This window comes from Streptopelia decaocto (assembly GCF_964273445.1).
Source record: "Streptopelia decaocto genome assembly, chromosome: 6".
Taxonomy (NCBI): domain Eukaryota; kingdom Metazoa; phylum Chordata; class Aves; order Columbiformes; family Columbidae; genus Streptopelia; species Streptopelia decaocto.
The window spans coordinates 13,901,530-13,926,326 of NC_138660.1; the positions used below are offsets into that span (position 1 = coordinate 13,901,530).

Consider the following 24,797-nt stretch of genomic DNA (forward strand, 5'->3'; position numbering starts at 1 on the left):
CCAACCATTAGGTTGGTAAGCAGTTATACCCTAACCATCTGAGGTGAGAGAAGGGATATGCGACAGATATATAGCAGTAAAAAGACAACCTGCAGTGGCCTCAGCTCTTGCTGCTCACTTTAGATTTTCTTAAACACACTTTCATATTGTAAAGTATTTTTTCATCATTAAGCTTACTGACTTCTTTCACAAACCACTGGCAGAAAGCAGGGGTGATCCACTCTCTTGCATGGAAACCACAATCAATAAAGATGGCCTTCTTATTTGCACCACTTTTTCCTACCTAGAAAAAAAATAAAACAAGAAAACCAGGTCTTGAACAAAATAATTTCTATGCAGAACAAGTCTTTCAGCTTGCTGACCTAAAAAGTCAAACTTCATAAAAATATAGCGTTGCTTGTTAAATGGAAATCTATGCAGCGCTCTCAGCTGCAGCTGACCATAATATTCAAGCTAAAACAATAGACTCTTAATAATAATTTCAGTTTTATTAATGTAGATAAGCTCCCCCCCCCCCAATTATTTTATTATTCTGCACTGTTGATTTATTTCCTGTAGTGTCTCTAAAAGTTGATCTTTGCTTGAATGATATATTATTATAAATGCTTATGCAATTTTGGGAAAGTAATCCTAATACCTTCATCTTTAAGTCATCCTATCTTATTTATTCATAAGAGCTATGCCAAAAATTTATATATGATGAAGATACAAATTTGATGCCTATTGCCAGAAAGACTGACATTCATAGGTCCTTTTAGACTAAATGGGTTTTAAAATAACAGATTGAGAGAACATCAAGGTAGATGATCGTTCAAATAGCTGTCAGGAGTGTGGTTACATTGATATGTCTGAACTTCTAATAATTCACTATGCCCCTTTTTTTAAAAAAAAAAAAAGTTAAAAAAGCTGAGTAGTAGTGAACAAAAGGTATTAGATTTTCTGCAAAATGTATATTACTACCTTGTGGAGGTTACTAGAGGAAAGGTCTGGCACAAAGAAATTAGAGCACTTACTTTGAGAAGGTACATTGACCGTCCTTCATATGTTTCCCCAATTACACTGCGAGAGACAAGGTTTGGGTACTGAGCAGCAATATTGGCAGTCCAAGCAGCAATCTGTTTAATAAGGAGATTAAATTTACTGATGTCTGTTCCTCAGGTCCAGACTAATTAATTCACAGATTTCAAGCCAGAATGGTCCTTCTGAGCGTCTAATCTTTAATACAGTTTGTAGATATCCAAGTATTAATTCCTACTTGTACTAGAGCTATATGTCTGAATTAAGATTTTCTAGCATGAATTTATCTAAATCCATCATTGGAGTATGGCTGGTGGATTATAAAGCCCTTTGAATGCTGACCCTGTATTAGTTATGACCTTGTCACCTTTTAAACTCTCTTAAGAAAAGAAACTGATTTTCTTGTTAAGTAGATTGAAAGTCTTAGATCTTCTACATGTTGTAATGTTTTTCAGTTTCATGGCTCTTTTATTCATTATCATTCTTGAATTACTGACAGAAGTGCTGAACATGGATTTGTAGGAACAGTCAACCAATGCCAAGTACAAAAGAAATAATTTCTCCTTCATTCTATGTATCATCAAGGGAAGTAATAATAGTCTTTATCATCTTAATTTTTGAGCAGAGTCCGTTTGTTACAGATGCCTTCAGAAGCTCACAAAAAGTCATCACATCCACTCATAAAGGGTTTAATGCCCAAAGAGCTATCTAGGAACTAAGAGGAAGACAGGAAGCAGCATACAGATGTAGACAAACTGGCAAGGAAATACTAGAAATAATGGTTGACATTATGGATGTTGGTGTTTTTTTGCATGCCTATAACCTTTGCAGAGTCAGAGGAGGTTTTGTTCTTATTTTTAAATAGCCTTTTAAATGGAGATTTTTTTTTTCCCTTAGGATAGTTCTGATAGAAGAAAACTGATTAGTTCTGTATATGGTCTATAGATACCACCTGGAGAGAAAGTACAAATTTTCTTGTTTGAAAATGTAACAGGTGCTTAGTGGGCAATGATTGGCACAAAAATGAAAGATTTTTGCAAGGAAAGATAGGAAAGGGAGATTGTCGTACTTTTAAGTATAAGAACTGTGATGCAATGGATGATAAGCAGCCACTGTAAAGACGTGAAGAGTCGCATGGTCAGTATTATGTGTCAGGAAAATTAAGCATGGCTGTGAAAAAAGGTGGGAGGAAGGGAGAGCATATGGTAGAAGATGAAGAGCTAGAATTGAGGCAGGGAATGGAACCAAGTTTTTTAGCAGAGGAGAGGGGACGAGGAATGAAAAGGAAAGAGCAAGCCAGCAGTGAAGCATGTCAGCTTAGCCATTGTGTTTCTGCCAGCATTTCTGTGCAGCACTAGGAGCAGAAATAGAGGAAACAGATGTAGAGGAATAGGTTATATAGATCAACCTGGTAATGAGCAATAAAGGAGAAGAAGAGGGACAGTTTGGAGAAGGAGTTATCTTAATAATGGATGGAGCAGTGGATGGAACAGAAGAGGAAAAGGGAAGAAAGCTGGAAGCACATCAGAACCATTTCAACTACAGAGGCAATGGTACCCAGCTGATAAAGTGGCAAACTTCTAGACTTTACCGTTTCCCAGTCGTTGTACTTTTCATAGCTGTGTCCAGTGGTACGAGCCTTGTTGTCAAGCTGGGCATGCAGTGCAGCCTGCAGGTTGTCAATCAGAACTCTGCAATAAGGCACCACAAAAAGTGTAAAGAGAAACATACCATTTGCTAGCAGGAAAGTAAACACCAGGTAGTGTTTCAGGGTCCTCCTGGAATTCAGGCCACATGAATTGTGAAGTGAAATGTTGCAGGGTCAGTTCATGCATTTGAAAATATGATATATTAGGTTCAAGTTTCACCCTACTTCCTGCCTCAACCTCGCAGTGAGAATGATCAGGGAACAATAGCTTTCTCTTACTTAGCACCTGCCCACTTACTCTTATACTAACAAACTTTCAGGGCAGCAACAGTCTGCTTTAGGAAGAATGGCAATGCTGAGACAGAGAGTGTGTAGAAAATGAGCTCTGGGCTGACGTTGTGTTGCCAGATTGCCTCTGCCTCTGTGGGAAAAGGGCCGTCTCTTGAACTTAGGGCACTGGAGGACAGGTAGCCTGCAGCAACATGACACGTACATGAGCAGCCCAGAGATGTTTGCCTGATTAAATTCCTTGTAAAAGCAAGCTCCTGAAGTTGAGATGTGGTTTGACAGCTCTGTTGCAGGTGGCATTATCCATCTTCCAGGCTACCTGACTGCATGTGAGGTGGGTTATTAAAGTAGAACACATAATGGCAAGAAAACCCCAGGACCCTGTCTGGATTGGTGGGGTCTCTCCTGTTCAGCTTTCCCTGGGGCTGTCACAAAGGCACAGCTCATCATTGAGCATACTCTTGAGGATGTTTTGCTTATATTTCAACCTTGGCTATCAAAGTCCTCTTGTTTTTCCAGTGCTTGTCTTAACATTTTTACAAATCTTACTCATGCAGGATATGTCCTTGATAATTTCTGATTTGAATAGAAGAGCAGGAGGCCAGTTTGTGAGGCACCACCAGCCTTCAGAACAAACAGTGCAAATGGCTACATTGACATGATGTTGTGGCACTGCAAGGGCACTTCAAAGAAATTGTAACAGCTTGGGTTGTCACAAGGACGCTCCACTGAAGTTTGTCAGGGACACCTTCTAGAGATTGTGGCCTTTGTTGCAATCAAAAGATTTGTGCATGGACCTGAGGGAGTTCATAAATATTATAGGAAAAACTAACACATGTAGAGTAACTCCTCCTTTGCCAAAGAGGAAATTCCACCAAGACTGGACTTCTGTGCTGTATGTGGGCTGTGGCATTACTGAAAACAATTTCTTCCAGAGTGTTTCTAGATTGTGTTCCCCCAGCAGCATCCAAATCAGATGTGGTTAACATGAGGCCAGTAAGTTTAGGGTCAGATTATCCTTAGTTTTAGCAGATCATAAAATTTAAGTTTCATGAGAACTGAGTGGTGTCCAGGAAGGAGTTTGGTCTGATGGCAACAACAATGGGGCTGAGAGACAAAAACTATTCACTCAGCCAAATGAAGTAATGAGAATTTGATCAATTAACGCTGACTTTCAGTGTCTGAGTACATGATGTTGACAGACTATCCCTTACACATGGAAAAAGCCTGATAATCAAGACTGACTGAGCCAATGTGCAATGCTCAAGTGGAGCTAAAGGAGCAATGAAACAGACAGTCCCACTCCACTCCAGCCCAAAGTCAACTTCTCATCCTTGGTTAATGCTTGTATAGTGACTGGAAGGTATGAAGTGTAAGCACTTGCCTGGTCCTGCTCTTTTCCCCTTACCCTCCTATTAGTGCTACTCACTACAATGCTTCCATTCTCAGGCAAGTGTAATGTGACAGTGTAGTCTCTTCCCTCCACTTATGCTACAGTTGTATTCAGTCACAGAAACTCAGAGCTTTCTTATTTCTGGGTAATATACTTACAAAATATTTTGGCCAATTAAGAGCTTTCTCTTTGGAGAAATCGTTGCCATGGATCTGCTCTGTGACTTGAGTAAGCCCAAGGCTGTCCTGGGAATCTATTCTCCCCACTCCCTTGGCCCTTCACCTGGCAACTGTCTTCTCTTTGTCACCAGCTGGGTTTTTCTGCCCCTCTCACTATTGTTCTGCAGCTTAGACAAATCAGTGGGGAGCCTCTCGTGCTGGCCCTTGGGGCTCATTTTCTGGTTTCAGTTTCCTGATACTATCGTGCAAACACATCTGCTCTACGTTCTGGCTTTTTCTAGACCTTTGCTGCATTTTGTCTTTAGCAGGAGATCTTTTTTGTCTCTTCTGCACTTCACCCATCTGTACCGCAGTGAGCTTTCACCTCAGGGAAATTCCTGGTAGTAAGTATTTGCTTCCAACTCACACCCCTATCAACATTTCACCTCACCCCATTAACACAGAGCAGCTACAGTCCCTTGGAACTGTCATAAGAAAGATGAACCCCAGCAGAGGCAACCACAGGAGGGATGAAGTTTGTGACAGAAAGATCAGTTGACCAATATGAAAAGATTGAACACATTTCCCCAGTATTTAATCACCTTCTATTCAAAATACGATAGTGAGAACAAACTTACCTATACTCCATTCCACTTTCTTTCAAAAGATCTTCAACTTCAGCAGTCTTGTCAGCTTCAACTCGGAAATCAACTTGCCTTTTTGCCTTTAGGAGTGTGACAGAATCTGGCTTCCAAAGGTCAACCTGAAAGAAGGCCAAATAAACATATAAATAAATATACATACAAGGCTGTGATTTTTAGGTGGGTGTATGCGTGATGGTGATGTTGATTGTGATTAAAATATCAAATTTAATTTCTATCCTATTACACTGACCCACCCTTGCTTGCCAGAAGTATCAATGTAAATTTTAACTGGAAATGGATCAAGATGATTTTATGAGGCCCTGCAGTTTATATGACAGAATTCTGGAGATGTCAGTGACAGTTTCACAAATGCCAAGTATTCTACATTATCTAAGTGGATACAGCCTTGTGCATATTATAACAGTCTTTACAATTTTAGTTCTTTGTACATATTTCATTGGAGGTTTTTGCCTATAAGCATTAGACAAAAATGACCTTCTGACTGTAGTAGGGGGACGCTATATAAATACTTTGCATAAATCAGCTGGGGAAGACTGTTGTCTGTATGAATGCTTTTAAGACTCAGATCACTAAACTTGGTATGAGGAACCTGTGCCTTCAGGGAAAGTTTACTTCAGGGTGGATAAACAACAGTCCTATTACTATTAATATTTCACATATTTGTTGCTGAAGTCATTTTCAGGACTTATGGATTCAGCATCCTATTAAAGACCAGTGGAAGTAAAACTGGTTTGACAACCTAATTAATACCTTTTTAGCCTTTTGTCTCCTGAACCTAAAGGAAATTTGGGTTGGTGGGCATATTCACAGACTATGTGTCTTCAAGGGAGGTGACTATTCCAGGTTACACTACTACATCAGTCCTGACTCATTGCTTTGTATAACAGTGGTAGTTCAAGGATCTTTGCTTAAAAGAAATAAAACAATCCCTTTGTACTACACTTAAAAGCAAGCATAGTACATTAATTTTCTTAATATTGGCAGAACCATACAATAGCATGTTCTTCTACAAAATACTGTTTCAGCATTCTACTGTTTCAGGCTGTTTATGATAGTTCTCCACATCTGTACCTCATTAAAAATACCATCCTTTCATCCTACAGATAATGGTGTCTTGTTCACCAACAGCTATTTTACAACATCAAAGCTGAAGAGAAATATTGAAAACACATTTGCTGTCTTTATTGTTTTTTCTCATGTCATTGTGTCATCATATATCTACATCAAGGTCAGTAAGAAACATGCAGTTTGGTTGGAAAGGACGATTTAAAGGAAAGTCAGAGAAGAAAAGATGAGAGCCTAGAGGCCAAAGACAAGTTCAATTTGTTGGGAGTACATATTTTTAGATTATTTACATGAGCAAAATGTTTTGCCTATAATGGTGAAAGTTCTGGTAGTTGCAGTTTCCATGTTTTATCTAATACATTATTGAAATCACCCCACACTGAATACAGCATTTCAGATTAATTTATTGTCTTAATAAATTCTGATAGGCACTTTGATATTCAGACTGGATTAACCAGACTTTCAAGGAAGGTATTGGAATGTATTTGTAGAGCTCTTGCTTTATCACCTCGTCCTGTTCCTTCTGAAGAAACACTTCAGCTGACTTGAATGGAATCAAGATTAGGTCTTTAATTCAGTAGCATGATTTCTTTTTTTTTTTTTTTAAGATATATGTTAGTTGAACAAAAGGAGAAACGTTCCTTTCAAATGCAATATACCCCCTTTCCCAAGTTATTTACCTCCATGTCGCTGTAAAGGGATTTGATGATTCCCACCTGCTCATCATTCTGTGGAAACACACGAAACACCTTCTGCCTGAAAGGGGAGAAAAGATTGAATTTGAAACAGGTAAGTCAATTGAGAGGTTTTTGCTCATGCAGCAGAAATTGTGCAAATGTAAAACTTGATGTCTGTTCTTACCCATCATAGGCAAGATCCTGCAGGTCAGCAGAAACAGCTGCAGCACCTATGAGAAACAAGAGTGCCCACATTTTTTCGAAAGAAAAAACGCAGGTTTTCACTTCTGTGCTGCTTTTATAACTTGTTCTGTCCTGCTTTTTATCCGTTATACACCAGAACAACCTGCTGATCAACTGAAGGATTATTCCATTGGCCTTGTTTTATTTGCATGCTATTTGTAATGTGTGTTTTACTGCACACCTGCGAAAACAGCTGAAAGTCTCAAGGGGGGCTGGCTAAAGAATCTTGCTACCTGAGCTGGGCAAACTCTTGATATGAGAAGTGAATTTAATTTACTTTGTTCTTTTCTGTTGTGTGTGAATTTTGATTAAATTTTACTTTTTAAAAAATCATCTTTTGCTGCATTACAATCTTTATAATACTTTATGTAATGATAGATGTCTATCAGATGTTGACTGGTCTTAATCGCACAGCATTGTCCCTCCTCCTGAATAATATGGGGCTGACTCTGACAAAGGAAGAGGAAATGCGGTTGGGATGTATCAATTATTTTTTTTCCCAACACAGAAGAAAAGTACTGAACTGGTTCTTTGCTCAGTCACTTCACTGATGCTTATGAGTAAGTCAAGTGTCTGCAGAACTGAGACTGTAGAAATTTCTAGTCGTGGTAGAATTGTACATATACTCCATGTAATACTTTAATTGATTCTTGCACATTCTCTAATTTAAACATGTAAGGATCAGAGGTAAGTATCTTTTAACTTAAGCACTGCTGTGGGCATTACACGTAGGCCAAGAAGATCAAATTAAATCTAGTCATACCAAAGCATTTTTAGTTTTACTTTTTACCTTGTGCCTAAACTATCTTAGAAACAGTGTGTTTGCATCACTGTACTTACATCTGTTTAGTTTTCATTAATGAGTACTTGGCATTAAATGTAACATAAATTGTCTGTTGGTGCTGTGTTCTGAGGTGACTGATGTTTTCGACAAGGAGCCTTTAAACGAATCAGTGTATAAATACATAAAGAATGGATTTTTTGAGCTCAGATCTGTCTTCTGTTATGCCTAAGTGACCTAAAGGGGTTCAGACACAGATAGTCTTGAAGATGTTCTTTGACTCCATATCTGCTATTTTGCAGACCTTTACAGATATGTATATTATATAATATGGGAAAATTTATTAGAAAATTAATATATATTCATCTCAGATTAAAAGACATAGTTACAGTTTCAAAGTGCAGAAATTTGAATGGTCAGTGACCATTTTAAGAATGAAGGTGGCATCTGGACCTGATTTTTTTATGAGGTTCTCCGGAGTCAACCCAGTAAAGCTGCAGCAACCTTATATACAGGATACCTAGAAATATATTTTTAAAGTCAACGTACCAAAATTGCAGCAGTTTATGCTTAACAATATGACGCATGATGAATATGTTCCTAAAGGGAGAATCCAGAACTGCATGGAGCCTATTTATCCAAAATTGTCTTTGCCAAATTATAGGATTTGAACTTACTTTACAATTAATGACCTAATTTGTAGCACTGCAGGCTCTTGCCCAGCAATAATCTTACTTAGAGTCAAATCTCCTAAGACGGATGACAGCAGGGATTTTCTGACAGGGTGCCTAAACAATACTGCAAAGTCTTCAGAAGTTTTAATTTTACAAAGATGAGACCTACAGTATCAGATAAAATGGTCTGATCCCATGAACACTGCTAAGACAATAATGTGGAGATGATCAAGCCCAGATCTGGCAATGAGTAAATGATCACAAGAAGTAATCAAACAAACTGCAGATGTCATAATTCCTTGTTGAACACTGAGAAAGAAGCATCTTGGAAATAGAAGACTGACAGATTTCAATGCTTGAGTTTACTTTTAAGAAATTCTTTGCTTTTTCATGCATTTGGAGATGATGGGCATGTGGGAAGGGGGGAGGGTATTGTATAGGGTTTTTTCTCTCCAAACAATCACTGATGCAGCATTACTGCCATCAACTACTGAACTGGCAAGCATTACTGATACAATGATTTCTAAGGGCAATCTTTGCTGTTTCCATCCCAGACTGGTCAGAAAACAGTGATGACCTGGAATCTCACTTAAGTGATTCATTTTGCCTCTCAGGATTGCTGGTTATTTGTCAGATTAGCTCATAAACTAGCTCTAAACGTTGTCTTGTTTTTCTAACTGTTTTGTATGATAATGGGGCAGCATAAGGATAAATAAGGATAAATAAAATAGCAAATTAAATTTGGTTAAGCCATCTGTTCTTTTTAGCATCTGGTTACAAGCCAACAGCACATCAATTGGCCATGGCTGAGGGGCCAATTTTGGCCTTTCCTGCTTTACACTGAGTGCAGAGGTTGGTGTTATCTTTGAAAAGACCGAGAAGGGCAACTTAATTTTGTTAATCAAGAAAGTAACAAAAACAGCTACATCCTGAAAGGAATGTAGTAATTTCCTTCAGAAGATGTATTTTCTCTTATACTAAAGGTGAGTACAACTGAAAAAATGTGTCAGCTATTGCAATTTTGTTGGAGTTGTTTGCATTTCTGATGATTAAAAATAAAGCCTTCTATGATGTTGTCACTCATGGAAAGTATTCCCTGTGCTTAGTAACATGAGCTGTAAAATGTTTTCATGTTAGTAATTGGTTCTATTCCAGCTGAAATTCAGTTTTATAGTAATTTCTTATTTCAGTTTTAGGAATAGAAACACTCTGTTGCTGCACTTTGAAAAGCTGATGAAGGCTAACCACAGACTGATAAAAGGAAAAAACACACGGCAATGTTAGCATTTGAGAAGCATCTTTTATCCTATGAAGCCTTTCATCCCATTTGTTATCAAACTGAGTCCAAAAGTCTGAGGATAAATAATGTCTCTTTTTCTAGGAGTTTCAGCAGATACAGATTTCCTGAATCAAAGAGTTTGTTGAGCTATATTTTAAGAAGTCTGCTATCTTTTAGTCACAAAATATTGTCAGTTCTTATAATCCTTGGCTGACAAATTTATCTTCTTAGTATTGTTTGATATTTATTTTGTTCCAAAAGACCAGTGAGAAACTCCTCGATGCCCAAATCTTAACACTGCTTGTGTATGAAATGAAATAAAATCCTAACATGTGCCTGAGACTAGCCACATATTTGAATTATGGGGACCCTCTTATCACAATTTATTTGCTAAGTTAGTGTGTGCTAACCCTAGTTTTGAAGAGAAATACTACTGAATATATTCTGCAGACCTTTGAGAGTACTTTGAAGAGGCCAGGATCAGCAGAATCTGCTATCTAGCATGTGCTCCAGTCTTTCTTGGTACTTTCTCTGTATTTATATATTATTAATATTGTATCTTTAAATTAATCAAAGGCTTTTTCAACTTTAGTGCCCTGGGACATGCTCATATCCTACTATTTTGGTAGCAATGAGTAACTATTTTCTTTTTATTTATTTATTTATTCACATTTGAAGGTACTACCTAATGTGAGCAGGAACTGGATAAGGAGAGGAGAGAAAGGGAGTGATGAGATCTAGGGTATGGAGCAAAAAAGGGTAGCTGTCTTGGCTTTGGGATGTGTTTCTGCTTCTGCTGTTGACTCAACAGGTGAGAAACAGCAGAACCTGAAACTGTTCTGTAGGGCCAGTGGATTCTTGCCAAGGTATCTCCTGTGAAACAGGTATCGCATTTTTACGATTGACCTCTAGTAGTCACGATTAAGACTGAATGTATTGCAGCTTCATTGTATGATCAGTGCACAGATTCCTTAGTGTTTAGAAAGTATTTTATATCCCTAGCTAGTTGTTGTATAATACCATATACATTCAGATTCTTATTTGCTTGAAAAAAGTGTGAAATATTCTAAAATAGAAGCAGTGAATAAAAGTATGGGCAGTGCCAGAATTCCCGGTAAGCACTGAGAATCTTTTTAGTGCCAAACAAAAAAAAGATATATAGTGAAGCAATGAGAAAGATTGACCTCACATCTGTTGGTTACACCTATCTTCTGCTTAATTAGCTTGTCCTTGTGCTGGGCTCTCAAGCATGTGGCAGGTTCTCACACTCATGCCTGTTCACTGGCATCTGTACGACTGGCAGGGTCATGTCAGGACTCAGCAGAAGCTCAAAGACATAAAAAAGCACAATGTCCTTCGCCTTACAGTTTTTAGGGCACTGAGATCAGCATGTGGTATGTAGTGAGAGACCACATCTACAGTGAAAAGCTCATAATCTGAAAAAGTACATTAGTACTAGACACTCGTTACTTTTGCTAATAGCAGTCAGTTAAAAGTTTCGACTCTCATCTTCTTGCAGTATCTGATGGGTGTAGAAGTTTCTCTTCTGGTGTAGATCAGCACAACATTTACAATACAATGTCTCCAGCAATGCCAGAACCAGCTGCTGAGGAAATGGTGCTAGAATTATTCTGTGGTAAGACACAGGAGTATCTGCCCACTGTCGAGGCCTCTCCAGGATATCTAATAAGGGTTGTTAGCACATTGTCTTTCTCAGTATTTCCTGAGTTTCCATTCTGGGCTCTGCAGGGGCTGAAGGTAAATCAGGCTGTCAGTGTGCAATCATCCCCCTCCAGTTTTAACAGAAGGATTTAGACAGACAGATGAATCTCCATTTCATCCAGCTAAATATGATCCAGATAGTGATGCTGTATTGGAGTTAACACAGCACAGCAGCATCACCATGAGTGGGAGTAAAGACAGGAGATACATAACAAGGGATTCCAGGATGCCTAAAAAATCTTCAGAAAGAAAGGTTCAAAGAAGAGCATGGACTGAGCAGCTTGATTCCACACTTAAGCCTAACTGAAATTTCTTTTTACAGGTTGCTGGATAATTTACTGTTCTGTTTAGCTTTTTGTATGTGTCGGCCTTCATGGATGATGTAAATCATGAAGCTGCTTCTTCTTCTATATATTTTGCTTTCCATCTGTAGAGCTGATAAAGTTTGAAGCTTAGTACCTTCAACTCTGAATGATTTTGAAATCTGGTGCTCTTGCTGAGAGGCGTGTTGTATCAACTGCTGTTACACCTGGGCAAAGTTCAGAGAGTTCTACTGTTTCAGAAAAACAAGACTATTTATAAATGAGTAAACTTTCTCAGTTCACATTTGTTGAAGTAACCCAAATTCACAAGCTGCAGAAGAAAGTAGAACTCCACTATGATCAAGGAGAACTTCAACTAATTCTCTGCCTTCTTCCTGAAGTGATTAACTGGAGTAATAATCTATACTTGGACACCATTATTAAAACACACTAATTGCAAAACACCACAGTGAGAGCTCACTCATCACAAGAATATGGGGTAGCAAATTAAGCTGAATGAATTATTCTTGGCACTCTTTGTTCCTCTGTGAACGTGTAAGTAAAGTTAGAACTGAGGGGAGAACCTGCCCGATTTAAGCAGGTACATCAGCTATTTGTGAGACATCACAGGGAAAAAATAACAAGAAATGAAATTTATTCCACTGAAGTGTGTGAAACCAAATATGACTGAGGTATGGATTTTTGTCTATATGAAGAGTTCCTTTTATTCATACAAGAAAGTAAATGACTAAAGATAAAACTGGACTTCTCAAGAAGTGAATAATTTACTATTTTCCAGTAAATAGTAGGCTTCACGGAACAAATACTGAGTGCAAACATTTTCATCATGTAGCCATAGTCCAACCTCAGTTTCTGTAATTCATCTGGAAATTAGTTCAGCTGGACACATCTCTGCTAGTGTGCATGTAAAGGACCTTGACAAAGCAAAAAAGCAAGCTGCAGAACATAAACTAACAACATTCTTGGGAAATATTTTTGTCTGTACACATGGTAATGTTTAGGCATCAGAGATAAGATAGCTGCTTTAAATTTAGTGTCCAGATTCTGCCGTATTACACTCATGCAAGTCTGGACATTTAATTTCAATTGTTTTGCTTGATAGAGCATGATTGAAACCGTATTATTTTTACCAATTTGATTGGAAATGGTTTTTAATACTCTAGTTTGTAATGCAGGTATTTCAAATGCTGGGATCACACATGTCCAGTTTTAGACAGAGGCTTTTTGCTACTAATTTATCTGCTTCTTACTTACATTTCTCTGAACTTCTCAGCTTCCAACCCTGAAATCAGATCTGCTGGGAAGCGGTGAAGGAGAAGTAGAGAGAGACCACGCTTTGATCCCCCACCTCCTGAAACATCACAGCTACCGGAAACCCTTACATTTTCTGTGAATTATTTAAAACATTTTCTCAAAAAGAAGATATATTTTGATGTGGAAATGTTGCTGTAGTGCTTCATGGAAGTGGTAGAGAAGGCATCCCAAGGCCTTGTGCTGTATTCTGCAGCCAGCGTGTCACATTCAGTGCAGCAGCTCAGCTGCTGGTTTGGTGCAAATGTCATCAGAAGACCTGGTCCAAGGCTGGGAAAAAAAAAAAAAAGTGTGTGTATATATATATATATATATAAATGTGGAATATAAAATCTATTTTTTCCCTATAAAAATCCATAATATTCTTACCTTGAGATGTTTCATAGGGAAAAATGAAGTTCCTTCCCCACTGTTATTAGCTGTTCTTTACCACCATGCAACAGAGTGCCCGTAGAAGGGTTGGGCAATTTTTTCCTCTTCTGCTCCCAAAGATTTTCCTGCCTAAGCGAAGTTGCCTTTTGGTTTGTTCATTATTTTGTTCACATTTGACTTTGCTTTCTCACTGGAAGGCTTACAAGACAGTATGTGAAGTTCGGGATTTTGCTTGTTTCTGATGCACACTTAGTTTTTAACTAAATATTTTTGCTTTCGTTATGCTGCCTTTCTCTCAGCCTATTTTTCTGAATTAGGTAAATTGCTGGAACTTCCCACATGTTGAAGAAACTGGTAATTGTTATTCCTTCCAGGAAAATAAGAACAGGTTGTGATGTTCAGTGCCTCCCCCTCACTGCATAACAAGCTTCTGGAGCTTGAACTGGGACATTTTGTCAGGGCTAAATAATAGAATTAAAATACAGTAGTAAGCTTGTCAGTCATATCCCAATACCATTGAGATGCAGAAACTTTCCCCATTCCCTCTGGCCATTTTAAGGTCTTTAGGCTGATGCTTCAGCTTGTACTAATGGAAAGCCCTGTTCTTCATGAGTGATCCATGTGGAGCAAGCCTGCGGGGTGTACGTTGTATGAGACAGACCATTCTTACGTTTAGCAGGCATGAAAAGTATCCTTGAGAGGTTTATGCAGTCTCAGAATAAGCCTGCCAAATCATGCTAAATATGGAGGTATTTAAGATTAAAGGAGAGTCCATTTTTTTATTACTTGCTTTACAGGCAGTTAACATTTGATTTAAACTTGGAAGTGCAGAGTTGAGTTTTTTAGAGAGATTCATCACACCTTTTAATAAAAAACATGTTAAAATAATTTATTAATGGAAAATAGAATGTTTGGATTTTAATTTTTAAAGTTATTTTATTTATTTATGTTTAAGATCTACAGTTCTTCTGATATATAGGCCAGGACTGTTATATACTCAGTGGCAATGTAATTTGTAGGTGAGGGGTTTGACTAACAGCACTTCTGAAAGTGCACATAGGTCCAAGGGAAAAGAATCTGATTCTCCTTATCCTAGTGCTGTTCTCTGATTTCCATTTTGAATGAAAAATCTGACAAGGATTCGTTGGTCCTGCAGTGCAGAACTCCATGATACTTTATAGAGGAGTGGATTTATAGACTTTTAAAGAGTTTTTACAGATGGAAAGCCCTCAGATGTCTTCCAGGCGAGTTACCATTCATACTTTATCCTGGTAGTGGTTTTAGGAGTCTGTTGGGATGGTGACATTTCCAAACCCATAGAAACGCTCTGCACCAATAAATGGAGCATGGAACAGCGTTGCCTCGTATTTCAGGCTCTTGAGCTTATGAGGCTGTGTGGCATGGGCAAAGCAGCACAGATTTGCTATTATAGTTCAAGTCCTGATGCAAAGTTGCTGCAGGTTTTTCTGCAAATTCGGAGTAACTGTTAACATGCCTGCTGAAACTCACGTATTAGAGGTTGCTGTGTGTTTCCTTTGTGTGGTCTGGCAGAAGTGAGACAATTACTCAGAGCTTTCCTGTCAGTAAAATGAGCAATGGGCTTGCAGTACTTCCTTTATCAAATACCTATTTAAAGGCATATATATGTTTCTTTATGAAACATGAAAAAATATAGTACTTCTAGCAAAAATGTTTGTTTGTGGTTTTTTTGTTTGTTTGGTTAGGTTTTTTGTTTGTTTGTTTGTTTTCAGATGTACCTTCTTAGCCTCAAAGTCCATGAAACAGAAGTGACTAGTTTGGCTTACTGGAAATAATTCTGGTTCAAATTAAGAGTTTTATGCAGAACGAAAGATTAGAGAATGATCTTTTAATCAACTTTCTTCTTTGTCACATTCTAAGATGTGACCATAGCCAAACCAGTTAAAACTGTGGTCTTTCTAACTGTTGTATTTCATTAAATTCTGATGAAACGAGTGGTGAGTGGGTGGAAGGTGTATCACTTTGTTACAAGGAAGATCAGTCACGTTTTACAGGGAAGTTGCTTGGAAGAAAAAACATTTCTTTTGAACCATTTGGTAGCACTTACTCTTTGAGGAACATTATTGTCTCTTCATAGGCACAAAAGAAAGGCAATACCTGCTTGCTTATTCTTCTCACTCACCTTCTAGATAACCAGCTCCTGATTTAGTCATTTCACTCCACTGCAGACGTGCAGGAATGTGTGGTGGTGCTGTTCACTTAAATGGCTGTTTTACTGCTGCTGCTTCTCTGGGACCAAAGAACTGCAGAAAAAATTGGGAAGACAGATTGGAAGTCGGAGGCATCCCAGACCTACTAACAGCAGCACGATGAAAACTGGAGACCTGGAATGATAATAAAGCAACTGAGTTGGTAAAAACTCAACTGATGGAGCTCTCATGTGGAACATATTGTGTCTACAATGTTACAGGTCATTTCCTTTGCCGTTCTCTATAAACATGTTTTTCAAATTGGTTTCAAGTTGGTCCAGCTGCTTCAAGCACACTATATTGAAAGCATATTAATATGACAGATAACTAGCAGCTGTTGTTGGAAAACTGACAAAGCGAAGGGTAGATGTCACTTCGGAGGATGAACTTGTGCTTTCAGGCAAAACATCTTCCTGGATATTTCGCTTCTCTATGAGTTTTTCATTGCAAAGGCTGGGCCAGAAACACTAAGAGGTCACATTCTTTCCAGATATAGCTCTAGCAAATGTAGCCATGCCTTATAAGAAACAGATATGCTGATGGACTCATTGTTCGAGGCAGTGAATGACAGACAAAAGGTGTTCTTAATCTCTCTGCAGTTGTTCTCTCTGTTAGAGAAGATACTGTTATCTGTTAACCCTGCTTCTGATATATTCCCACCCATAAAAATATTTTGTAATGAAGATGGTGGTAAGGTATGTAGCAATACACATGCTCCTGATGAAAGTCGGTGTTCCAGAGGTGATCTAATCTATTTAACCATGTCCTAAAACCATGTCTAAAACACTGCATGCTTGGCCCGAGGAGAAAAAAACACCACAATCCATTTAACTGGCAGCATTACAGTCTTATTTTGTGTTTAAATATATCAAGACACATACTGCTTCAAGTTTATTGCTGTTAGGATCCTACAAGTTTCACATAATTCATATTGCCTGTAGCTGTCAAATACTGTACCACTTCCTTAATAAGAGAGAATAAACGTACAAGTACTTTGATCTACTTCAGTGCTTCAAAGTTTAAAATGCACTCTGAGACCTTTTCACAGGATTTCAAAAAACAGTTATTGAGAGGAATAATTATGAAAGTAGCAATTTTCTCACTGATGTTATTTTTCTATAATTGAGAGTTAGGTGGTGAGAGCATTATGTTTCTTTCTATTTTTTTCCCTACAGTGTAATCTACAAGAACTTTTGATTTATACAATTTTTCTTTTATAATCCACTCTGCCCAGAGGAACTGCAGTCAGGCAGAAGGCTGGGAGACTGGAAGAATGCAGGCAAAAGCACGGAAGTGTATATAAGCAACGTGACAAGCACAAAGCATTAAAAAAAAATAAAAATCTGCATTTCAAATAGACTTGCATCAGGAGTTCTTAAGCTTGTTTCTGGGCTAGGCCACATGGCTGTAGAAAGATTGCCTTGTGGAGTCTGTTTCCACCCATTCAGGAATTGTGCTGACTTTAATTCCTTTCATAATTTTCTAGCATTACAGCAGCAATTACTTACATGGAAAGAGGGTTTAATGTATGTTATATTTCTTTTAATGCAGTTTAGCATCTGGAAACTTGGAGGAAAGAATCTGCTTCTCAGCGACCACATTTTGAGAAGTGCTGGCTTAGGCTACAATCCCATGCAGTCACAAGGATGCAACTGTATGGAGCTCTTTGCAGATGATTACAGGGGGGTATATAATATTACAAGTTTGTGGGTTGTTGTTTTGGTTTGGTTTTGGTTTGGGTTTTTAAGTTGCGTTACTACTATTTCAGGTTCTTACTTGCCTTTTTTTTTTTCCTCATTTGTCCCAAATTGCACATTCATAAAATAATTTTAGGAAAAATGTAATCATGTTGTTATGAAGTAGCCCAGTGCTGAGAAAAAAAAAAGCTGTTTGTTTAAAAAGAAAAACTGAAGTTCTCTAAATCACAGAAATGAAACCTTCTATTTACTTTTTTGTTTGTAGCTCTTCATCTCAAACCTGGACAGTCCCCCTGTCAAGTTGCCTTTGGTTTATTTTAAATCATTTAAACTCAGACTTGCCCTCAGGTGAGACTGAATCTTAAAAAGCAGCTATATGTGACTGAAATTACTTTTGCCGTACCAGCCAAGGCAATTCCCTGTTATGAACCTTGACGTACGATTCATGTAAGATGTGGCACTCATGTTAGGTAAGCTTGTGTGGAAAACTTTTATATCCTGATCTCCACTACAGCCAGTTCTTGGCCCCAGAGACCACTAGGAGACTAAATTCAAACCTCTCAGCTTTCTTCATTCAGGATTGTGCCTGATGAGGGGGTTCAGGGTCAGATACAGCCTAAGGCAGCCAGGCAGAGCTGTGGAGACAGGTGCAGGCTGGGGACCAGTGTCCTCCAGCTGGGCTGAAATGGGCTGCTGGGCCAAGGGTAGGGCTGAGAGGTCCCAGGTGATGCTCGTCAGGGTCGTTAGGGCCCATAAGTGCCCTCAGGGCAGCGAGAAGGCTCCCTTGGGAGCCAGGCTGCAAGCTGGTGTGTGCCCTGTGACAGAGCCCTGTCAGGAGCTGGGTGGGAGGGTGCAGCACCCAGCTGCTTCTCTGTGGCCGGGCACCCCGCTTTGGTCTGGGGTCTCAGTGAGCCCTGTGATGGATGGAAAACAAACTCTTTGTGCTGGAGAGAGCAAAAGACTGGTGTTACTACCTTGGAAATGAGCTCTTTGTGCTGGGGAGTGGTGTTACTGCCTTACCCTCAGCTGGGGGCTTACTCCAGCCTGCAGGAGTAATGCCACAGCTTCACTGCCCACCTGACAGCGAGAGGGCTGCTGCTTTCTGAGGTAAGGTGATGGTTTGGTGGGCTTTGACGTGACAGAATTACAAAGAGCTCCTTGCCCTTTGTGCTAGCTGATAAGTGAAGTGAACAGATGCTCTCATCTCATGTTTTATTGGTCAGTGTCCTGATGAAAACACGAACGTGATATCTATGAGCAGTGTCCGACACAGGGAACGTGAACTCTGCCAGCAGTTAAGTTACGCTGTGGCCGAGCTTGTCTGTGCATCTGTAAGAATTCATATCGCAAGGATTATGGTTGTTGGGCTGGGAAATAGAGTATGCGGCCAAATCCTGATCTCAATCGCACGTGTGCAGCTCCCAAGGCAGCAGGGCTGCATCCCGGCTCAGCACATGGGCTAATGAGGTCTTGCATGACTGCAGATAATGGGGATGGCACACTGGAGAGCAAGCCAACGACTGCTCCTTGTTTTGCTGTGCTCTCTGCACTGCAGCATCTGTTTTGCTTCATCATTTTTTAAAAGAAAACCACAAATATTTTTCACTAGGGAGCTGATAAATAACAGTGCTTACATTTTAAAAAAAAGGTTTAGGGGATAAAAGTGATTTTTCTGGTGTATAAAGTGCTTGTGTTTGGATTTGAGTATTAATTCACAGATTGTCTATTATTGTTTTGTTCCCAGCTTGGGAAATCCTGCGGGGTATTCTCCCTCAGGAAATCACATGGGGTGATGTCTTAGCTTGATTTATTTTTATTTGTGTATCTGACTTTGCAGAGAATTGTCTTTCCCAGCAGCATTTTTTTAATGGAGATTTGTATTTCTTGGAAAATTTGGCAAACTGGAGAGTGTTTAACAATTTGTCAATGAAATTTTTTAAATGAAATTTGTTGCAAGTTTGTGGATGCACTTAATACTGGGTTGATGGGTGTGATGTAGTAAAGTAAGCAGCTGTTTTCAAGGGCTGTAGTCAAAAGATTATATTATGTTTTTTTCAGTCTTGAAACAGCTGCCTGAAAGGAAATGTATTCTAGCAAATGGCAGACTATAGGCATAAAAAGAAACAGGATTAGCTCGAGTCTAATCTTAGTACTTCTCTGATACTTCGTATTTCTGTATTACTTTACATCTTTGCTTCTAGATGCACATTTCATGTGGCATATAATAATTCTCGCAGAGAAGTGGTTTTAGCGCTTCTGTCTTTCCTATTCTTGAGATGACATAAAAGGTTTAAAAAGTATTATGCATCAAATAGGATATTTCAATGGTGGTGGGGTCCTTGTAAAGTGGAATCTTCAAAGCTTCATGCTATGACTGGGTAGGTTCTGAGCTAAGTTCAGATATTTTTGTAATAAGAAATTATGATTTTATATATGTAGTTCTATAATGGCTCAAAATACATACTGCCTTGCTTCTGAGTTTCTTAAGTACATGTGAGCTTATTGTACTGTTGTTTATCCAGCACCATAAATATACAAATAAATTTACAGAGCAAATGCATGGACTTGTCTCACTTGTCTGCAGAACATTTCAATTTAGGGTTAGACATAACAAGGAGGTCAGCAGTGAAGCAGGGGAAACAATACACATGTGGATTGGAAGAGGACAGAGAAATGCCAGAGCAATGCCAGAGCTCCCTGCTCCGGTGGGGCTCTGTGCCCACCAGCTCCAAACACCTCTATGTCTCATTTGGAAGAGCAGAACAGGAAAGCCCTGCGACTTCTAGAAATTGGTGGCATAAGCACAGGGACGAGGTGGTCACCTCTTCTCCTGGGCAGAGAAAGTGGCTGCAATACTTACCTGTTTGACAGGTGTATCTGCTCGGCTGGCTGGGTGTGGACTCTGCGTTTTTGCCTTGCTTTATGGTTCCATGCTGATGGTGGGCTCTGAAGTGATGTTTGGAGTAAGCTGTTGTCTGTCTAAAGCTTTGAGCAATTTTTTTAAATGGTAGTCTTAGGAATGGACCTTTCAAAGTTTACTGAAATAATGTGCTTAAATAAAAGCCAAGATTCTACTAATATAGAGAATACCATGTCAGAAGGCCTTGTTTTTGTCCCTGCTAGAAAGAATTGTAAAAGCTTTCTGTTCTATGCAAACCTTGTTGTATGACCTTTAAAACAAAAAACCTCCTACGTTCCGTGACTGAGTAGAAGTAATTTCTAGCTACCGTGAGAAAGGTGTATCTTTGTTTACATCACACTACAAATGTTGCTGAAGTGCCTGAAAGATTTCGTGTAGACTTGACTTTATTACAATACTGATTCTTCTTTTTATAACATTTATCTTTCTGTGAATATTTCTGACTGAATTTATTAAAATTGTTTCACAATTCTTTCTTTCTCCAATAATTCCCTTGCTATAATTGGATTGTATATTTTCCACTGTTGTGCAGCATAATGTAAGTACTGGCTACTGAAGTGTGTATTACTACTTTAAAAACTCTGACTGGGTGACAAGAATTAATTACAATTAAAAATTATTATGTAAGTTTGCTATTCTCCAGTGGAAGTTTCAGTGAAATACTGGCGCTGGATAATTAGCTGGTGCTAATCTGTGTCTTCAGTTTTGGATAGTCCAAAGAAGATTTGATGTTTCCTTTCCCAAAATAAACAAACCCAACTTCTTAAGTGTCAGAAAATAACAGTAGTTCTTAAGGGCTAATCATTACCAGCCTTTGTCATGGGGTTGTAATTGTTTCATGAATTCTGCTTCAATCAGGGAAAAATACGCTTAAGTGCCAATAAAAGTTTTTATGCTGCTATGATTTCCTCCTGCCTCATCTTCCTCCTCCCAATTTATGGCTTTATTCCACTGTCTCTGTTACTAAGCAACACTGTACGTGCTTTTAATGCAAATGGCTTCAAACTCTCTGGTAGTGAGGCAGAATAACATCACGTTAATTTTCCAATTAATATCTGCTACAAAGGAGTTCCGTGCACTAAAAAAGAAAAAAAAAGATGGCTAGTGAGTTGCCTCATATCATAAAGAAACAAAGTATTTCAGGATTTTTTTTTGTATTTTCTAGATTGTCTTGTCTGTATTTAAAACAACCTTTCCAAGCAGATGGATCAAATGCCTGGTTCCATCATTTTGATTTGATCTGTTCCATGTTGAACCGCCCAGCTGATTGCATGGTGTATATGCCATCATGATGCAAGTAGTTTTCTTGTGGCTTCATGCTATGTTTTCATTTCTATACAAGAGGATATAAAATTATTGTTCAGATGCTATTTTTGCACCATTTCTAAAATTAATGGTAGCATGCAAGACTCTTTAGAACTGAGTGTTGTCTTTTTATTCAAGCCAATAGTAATATTCCAGCTGATGCCAGTGTGAACAGGATTCAAACAGTGTTCACGCTTGTTTGAAGAATTTCTTTTGCATGCCACAGTATCACTCCCCATATACTTAAAGCTGCTCAATATTGAGCGTTGCAGGTGATTGCATATTATTTTCATTTCCCACAATATTAAAAATGTGAGCTCTCATTTAACAGGCTAGCAATTATGATCTTGTCCATACAGCAATACTATTCTAGGTGGAAATAGAATATGTTTCAGTACTGCACCTCAGAAATCATAGGAGCGTGGCTGAGACTGCAATGTTTGTCACAGGAATAACTGGGACAGGCTTATGGCCAATGTTTGCAGAACTGCTTTGACTTCTCTAAATCAATGGCAGTGCTTGCTATTCCAAGGTGGAATTTTAAAATCTAAACGTAGGCTATCAAAGGGTTTAAGGTATACTTAAATACAGGTTTACAATTTTGATTCTTCTGATGCCTCAAGATTTATACCTATCAAACAGCCTGAGATAATATTGGGCCTCCAGACAACTTCTGCCTTTTAGATAGGCTCTCAGTTTGAAATCCACCCGTTTTCAAAGTAATGAAAGGAATCATGTGTAATGCAGCTCTAGGAACCACATCTGCATTGACATGTCTTCAAACATTTCTTGTTCTGTGCATTTTTTAAATTTTTTGCCTGTGTTTAAAAAAAAATATTTATCTGCTGTTAGTTAGAGGCCCCTCTGAAGGAGAAAGAAATACTGACTGCCAGCAAAATCCTGTCAAATGCACAGTCAGCAGAACGAATAGTAGACTAGAAATCTAGTTTAAATTTTAAAATGTTTACATTGTGATTCAAAATGTGGGCATAGGAATGTTTGTTTGTTTTCAAATTTGGTAGAGACCTCCTGAGAGAATGGCACTGTGCTTTTGGGACATCAAACATTTCCTCAGTTTAAGGCATACATAGGAAGTCTTAGATTTCTTTGTTGTTGTGGGTTTTTTTTTGTAAAAACATATATTTAAAAACTATGTGGGATTAACGCAGTTATGGAGCACACCCTTAGTATTGCTCATGTGTTCTTCTCCACTGTTATAGTGAATTTAACAGCTATGCATGAAATATTTTCTGTGGGTTAGGAGGAGACTAGATAGCAGAGAAAAACCAAACGTGGTTAATTAAATACAAGGCTTTGCCAAATAAAACCAAGCCACGGTGTGTTTCAGTGCGTATTTGCAGCACACTGGAGGGCAGCTGTGGCACATACATGGTATATGCTGGATGGCAGTTAGTGTTATATATAATCAGTAAAGGAAGGTGAAATTTAGGGATGTCCCTACCTACCTGATACCTACCTCAATGGCTGTATTGAGCCAGAGGCATAAATTTAATCTGCAGTTAAGTGAAATTGGATTCTGTGTGTGCTGAGCACACTAATATTCTGTGCAAGTGTGAATCTTGGGCGTGATAATCAGCTTGTAGCTGGAACTTACGGAGATCTGCAGTGTCGATCAGCTGCTCCTGTGACATAGGTAGATCATCAATCAAATGGTATCACAGGAGAGATAAAGGTGTGTTCTGTCATGGGATAACCTTGTCAAAATATTTGAATTGGCAGAAAACTTAGCCTTTAAACATCTCCAAGATAAGCAGTGAAGTGTAAGGAAAATTTTATCTTGCATGTGAATTTTGCAGTTGTCTTTTGGACTGGAGGTAAGAGGTCAAAATTCGAATGTGCCTTTACATGGTTGGTTGTGGTTTTTTGAGTGTGGTTTTTGTTTTTTTTTTTTAACGTACTGTGTACTTTTCTAGTGTCTTGACAGTATCTGGATTCAGTTCCACATTTAAATCCAACACGTACTTGTGGGTCACAGTAATGAATGTTGATGTTTTGGCACTGATCCATGAAGCTCTCAAAACATATTTGATACACACATTATTGGTGAGTCTCACGAGAAAACTGAAGTTAGATGCTTAAAGAGAACATAAGTAATACAACCATAGGACTGTATCCCTTGGTAGGATATTGTCTAGACTTGAGCAATAAATACAATGTATTTTTCCAGTAAACATTTACAGTTTTCTTTAAGAGGAAGCTGAGTCACAAACCTTGTTCATCAAAACAAAATTATGTGCAACTTCAGAATTTCTGGGGTATGAGCTGTACAGATAATGTTCATTTTCATTTAGAATCCAGTGTTCTTGTTCTTTTCCTTCTACCTGTGTTGGGAGTTAAAGCTAAAAACACAGTTACTCGTAGGTTTGAGAAACAAAACTTGGAAGAAACAATCTAATCATGCAGTGTGAAGATTAAGTTAAACCAACACTTATTTAAAGTATTTTTGATTTTTTAATATTTTACTATTGAAAAAATACAGCCAGTCTGATGCTGATGCTTCTGTGAAAAATGTTTACTTTTTTGCACAGTTATGTTAGACAGTAACCTGTCTAATGTGATAAATTTTTCTGAAACAGAGCGGTGCATATCTACTGCCTATGCTCATGTAAAAATTACAGATGACAGTACAGAGAACTATCATAGATAAGCAGAGAAATTAAATACTAGAAATATCATTTTGCTGGATTTAACATGTATACAGTGCATTGTAGAGTACAGTCTAGTAAATAATGTAAAGAATGCTTTTTTGCCTGCTTCTTTACTTTTCTGTCTAGAGTAATCATATCAGAAAACCCAGGTGCAACATTAACAGTTCTTTAGTAGGTAAAATTACATATCATCTACATTGATTTATGACCTATCTTGGAAAGGTATCCTGCAAATCATACACATTCCCTCACTTTATCAGTGCTCTTACACAGAAAAAGGGCTTTGGGTCTGCAAATTTTTATCATGCTTGGAGATTTTTTTTTACAGTGCAAAACTGAATCTTCATAAATGCTTAAAAAAA

The 24,797-nt window shown here is 38.3% G+C and overlaps 1 protein-coding gene across 6 annotated transcripts in view; it reads right to left on the bottom strand.

Annotated features, from left to right (window-relative positions):
- CPB1 (carboxypeptidase B1) overlaps positions 1–24,797 on the bottom strand; it is a gene marked incomplete at its 3' end in the record, with an annotated part of 56,053 nt that overhangs the window by 12,691 nt on the left and 18,565 nt on the right. The window contains exons 2-9 of one of the 6 annotated variants that reach the window (XM_082056614.1): positions 15,778–15,898; positions 13,188–13,514; positions 7,096–7,141; positions 6,915–6,990; positions 5,143–5,267; positions 2,609–2,708; positions 1,014–1,115; positions 182–283 (exon numbers count right to left, since the gene is read on the bottom strand). In XM_082056614.1, coding sequence (XP_081912740.1) covers positions 182–283; positions 1,014–1,115; positions 2,609–2,708; positions 5,143–5,267; positions 6,915–6,920 — 435 coding nt within the window. In that variant the 5' untranslated portion in view covers positions 6,921–6,990; positions 7,096–7,141; positions 13,188–13,514; positions 15,778–15,898. Of the gene's footprint in view, positions 1–181; positions 284–1,013; positions 1,116–2,608; positions 2,709–5,142; positions 5,268–6,914; positions 6,991–7,095; positions 7,607–13,187; positions 13,515–15,777; positions 15,980–20,401; positions 21,425–24,797 lie in introns of those variants that run through there. The other 5 variants (XM_082056611.1, XM_082056610.1, XM_082056609.1 and 2 more) reach the window with 5 other exon arrangements.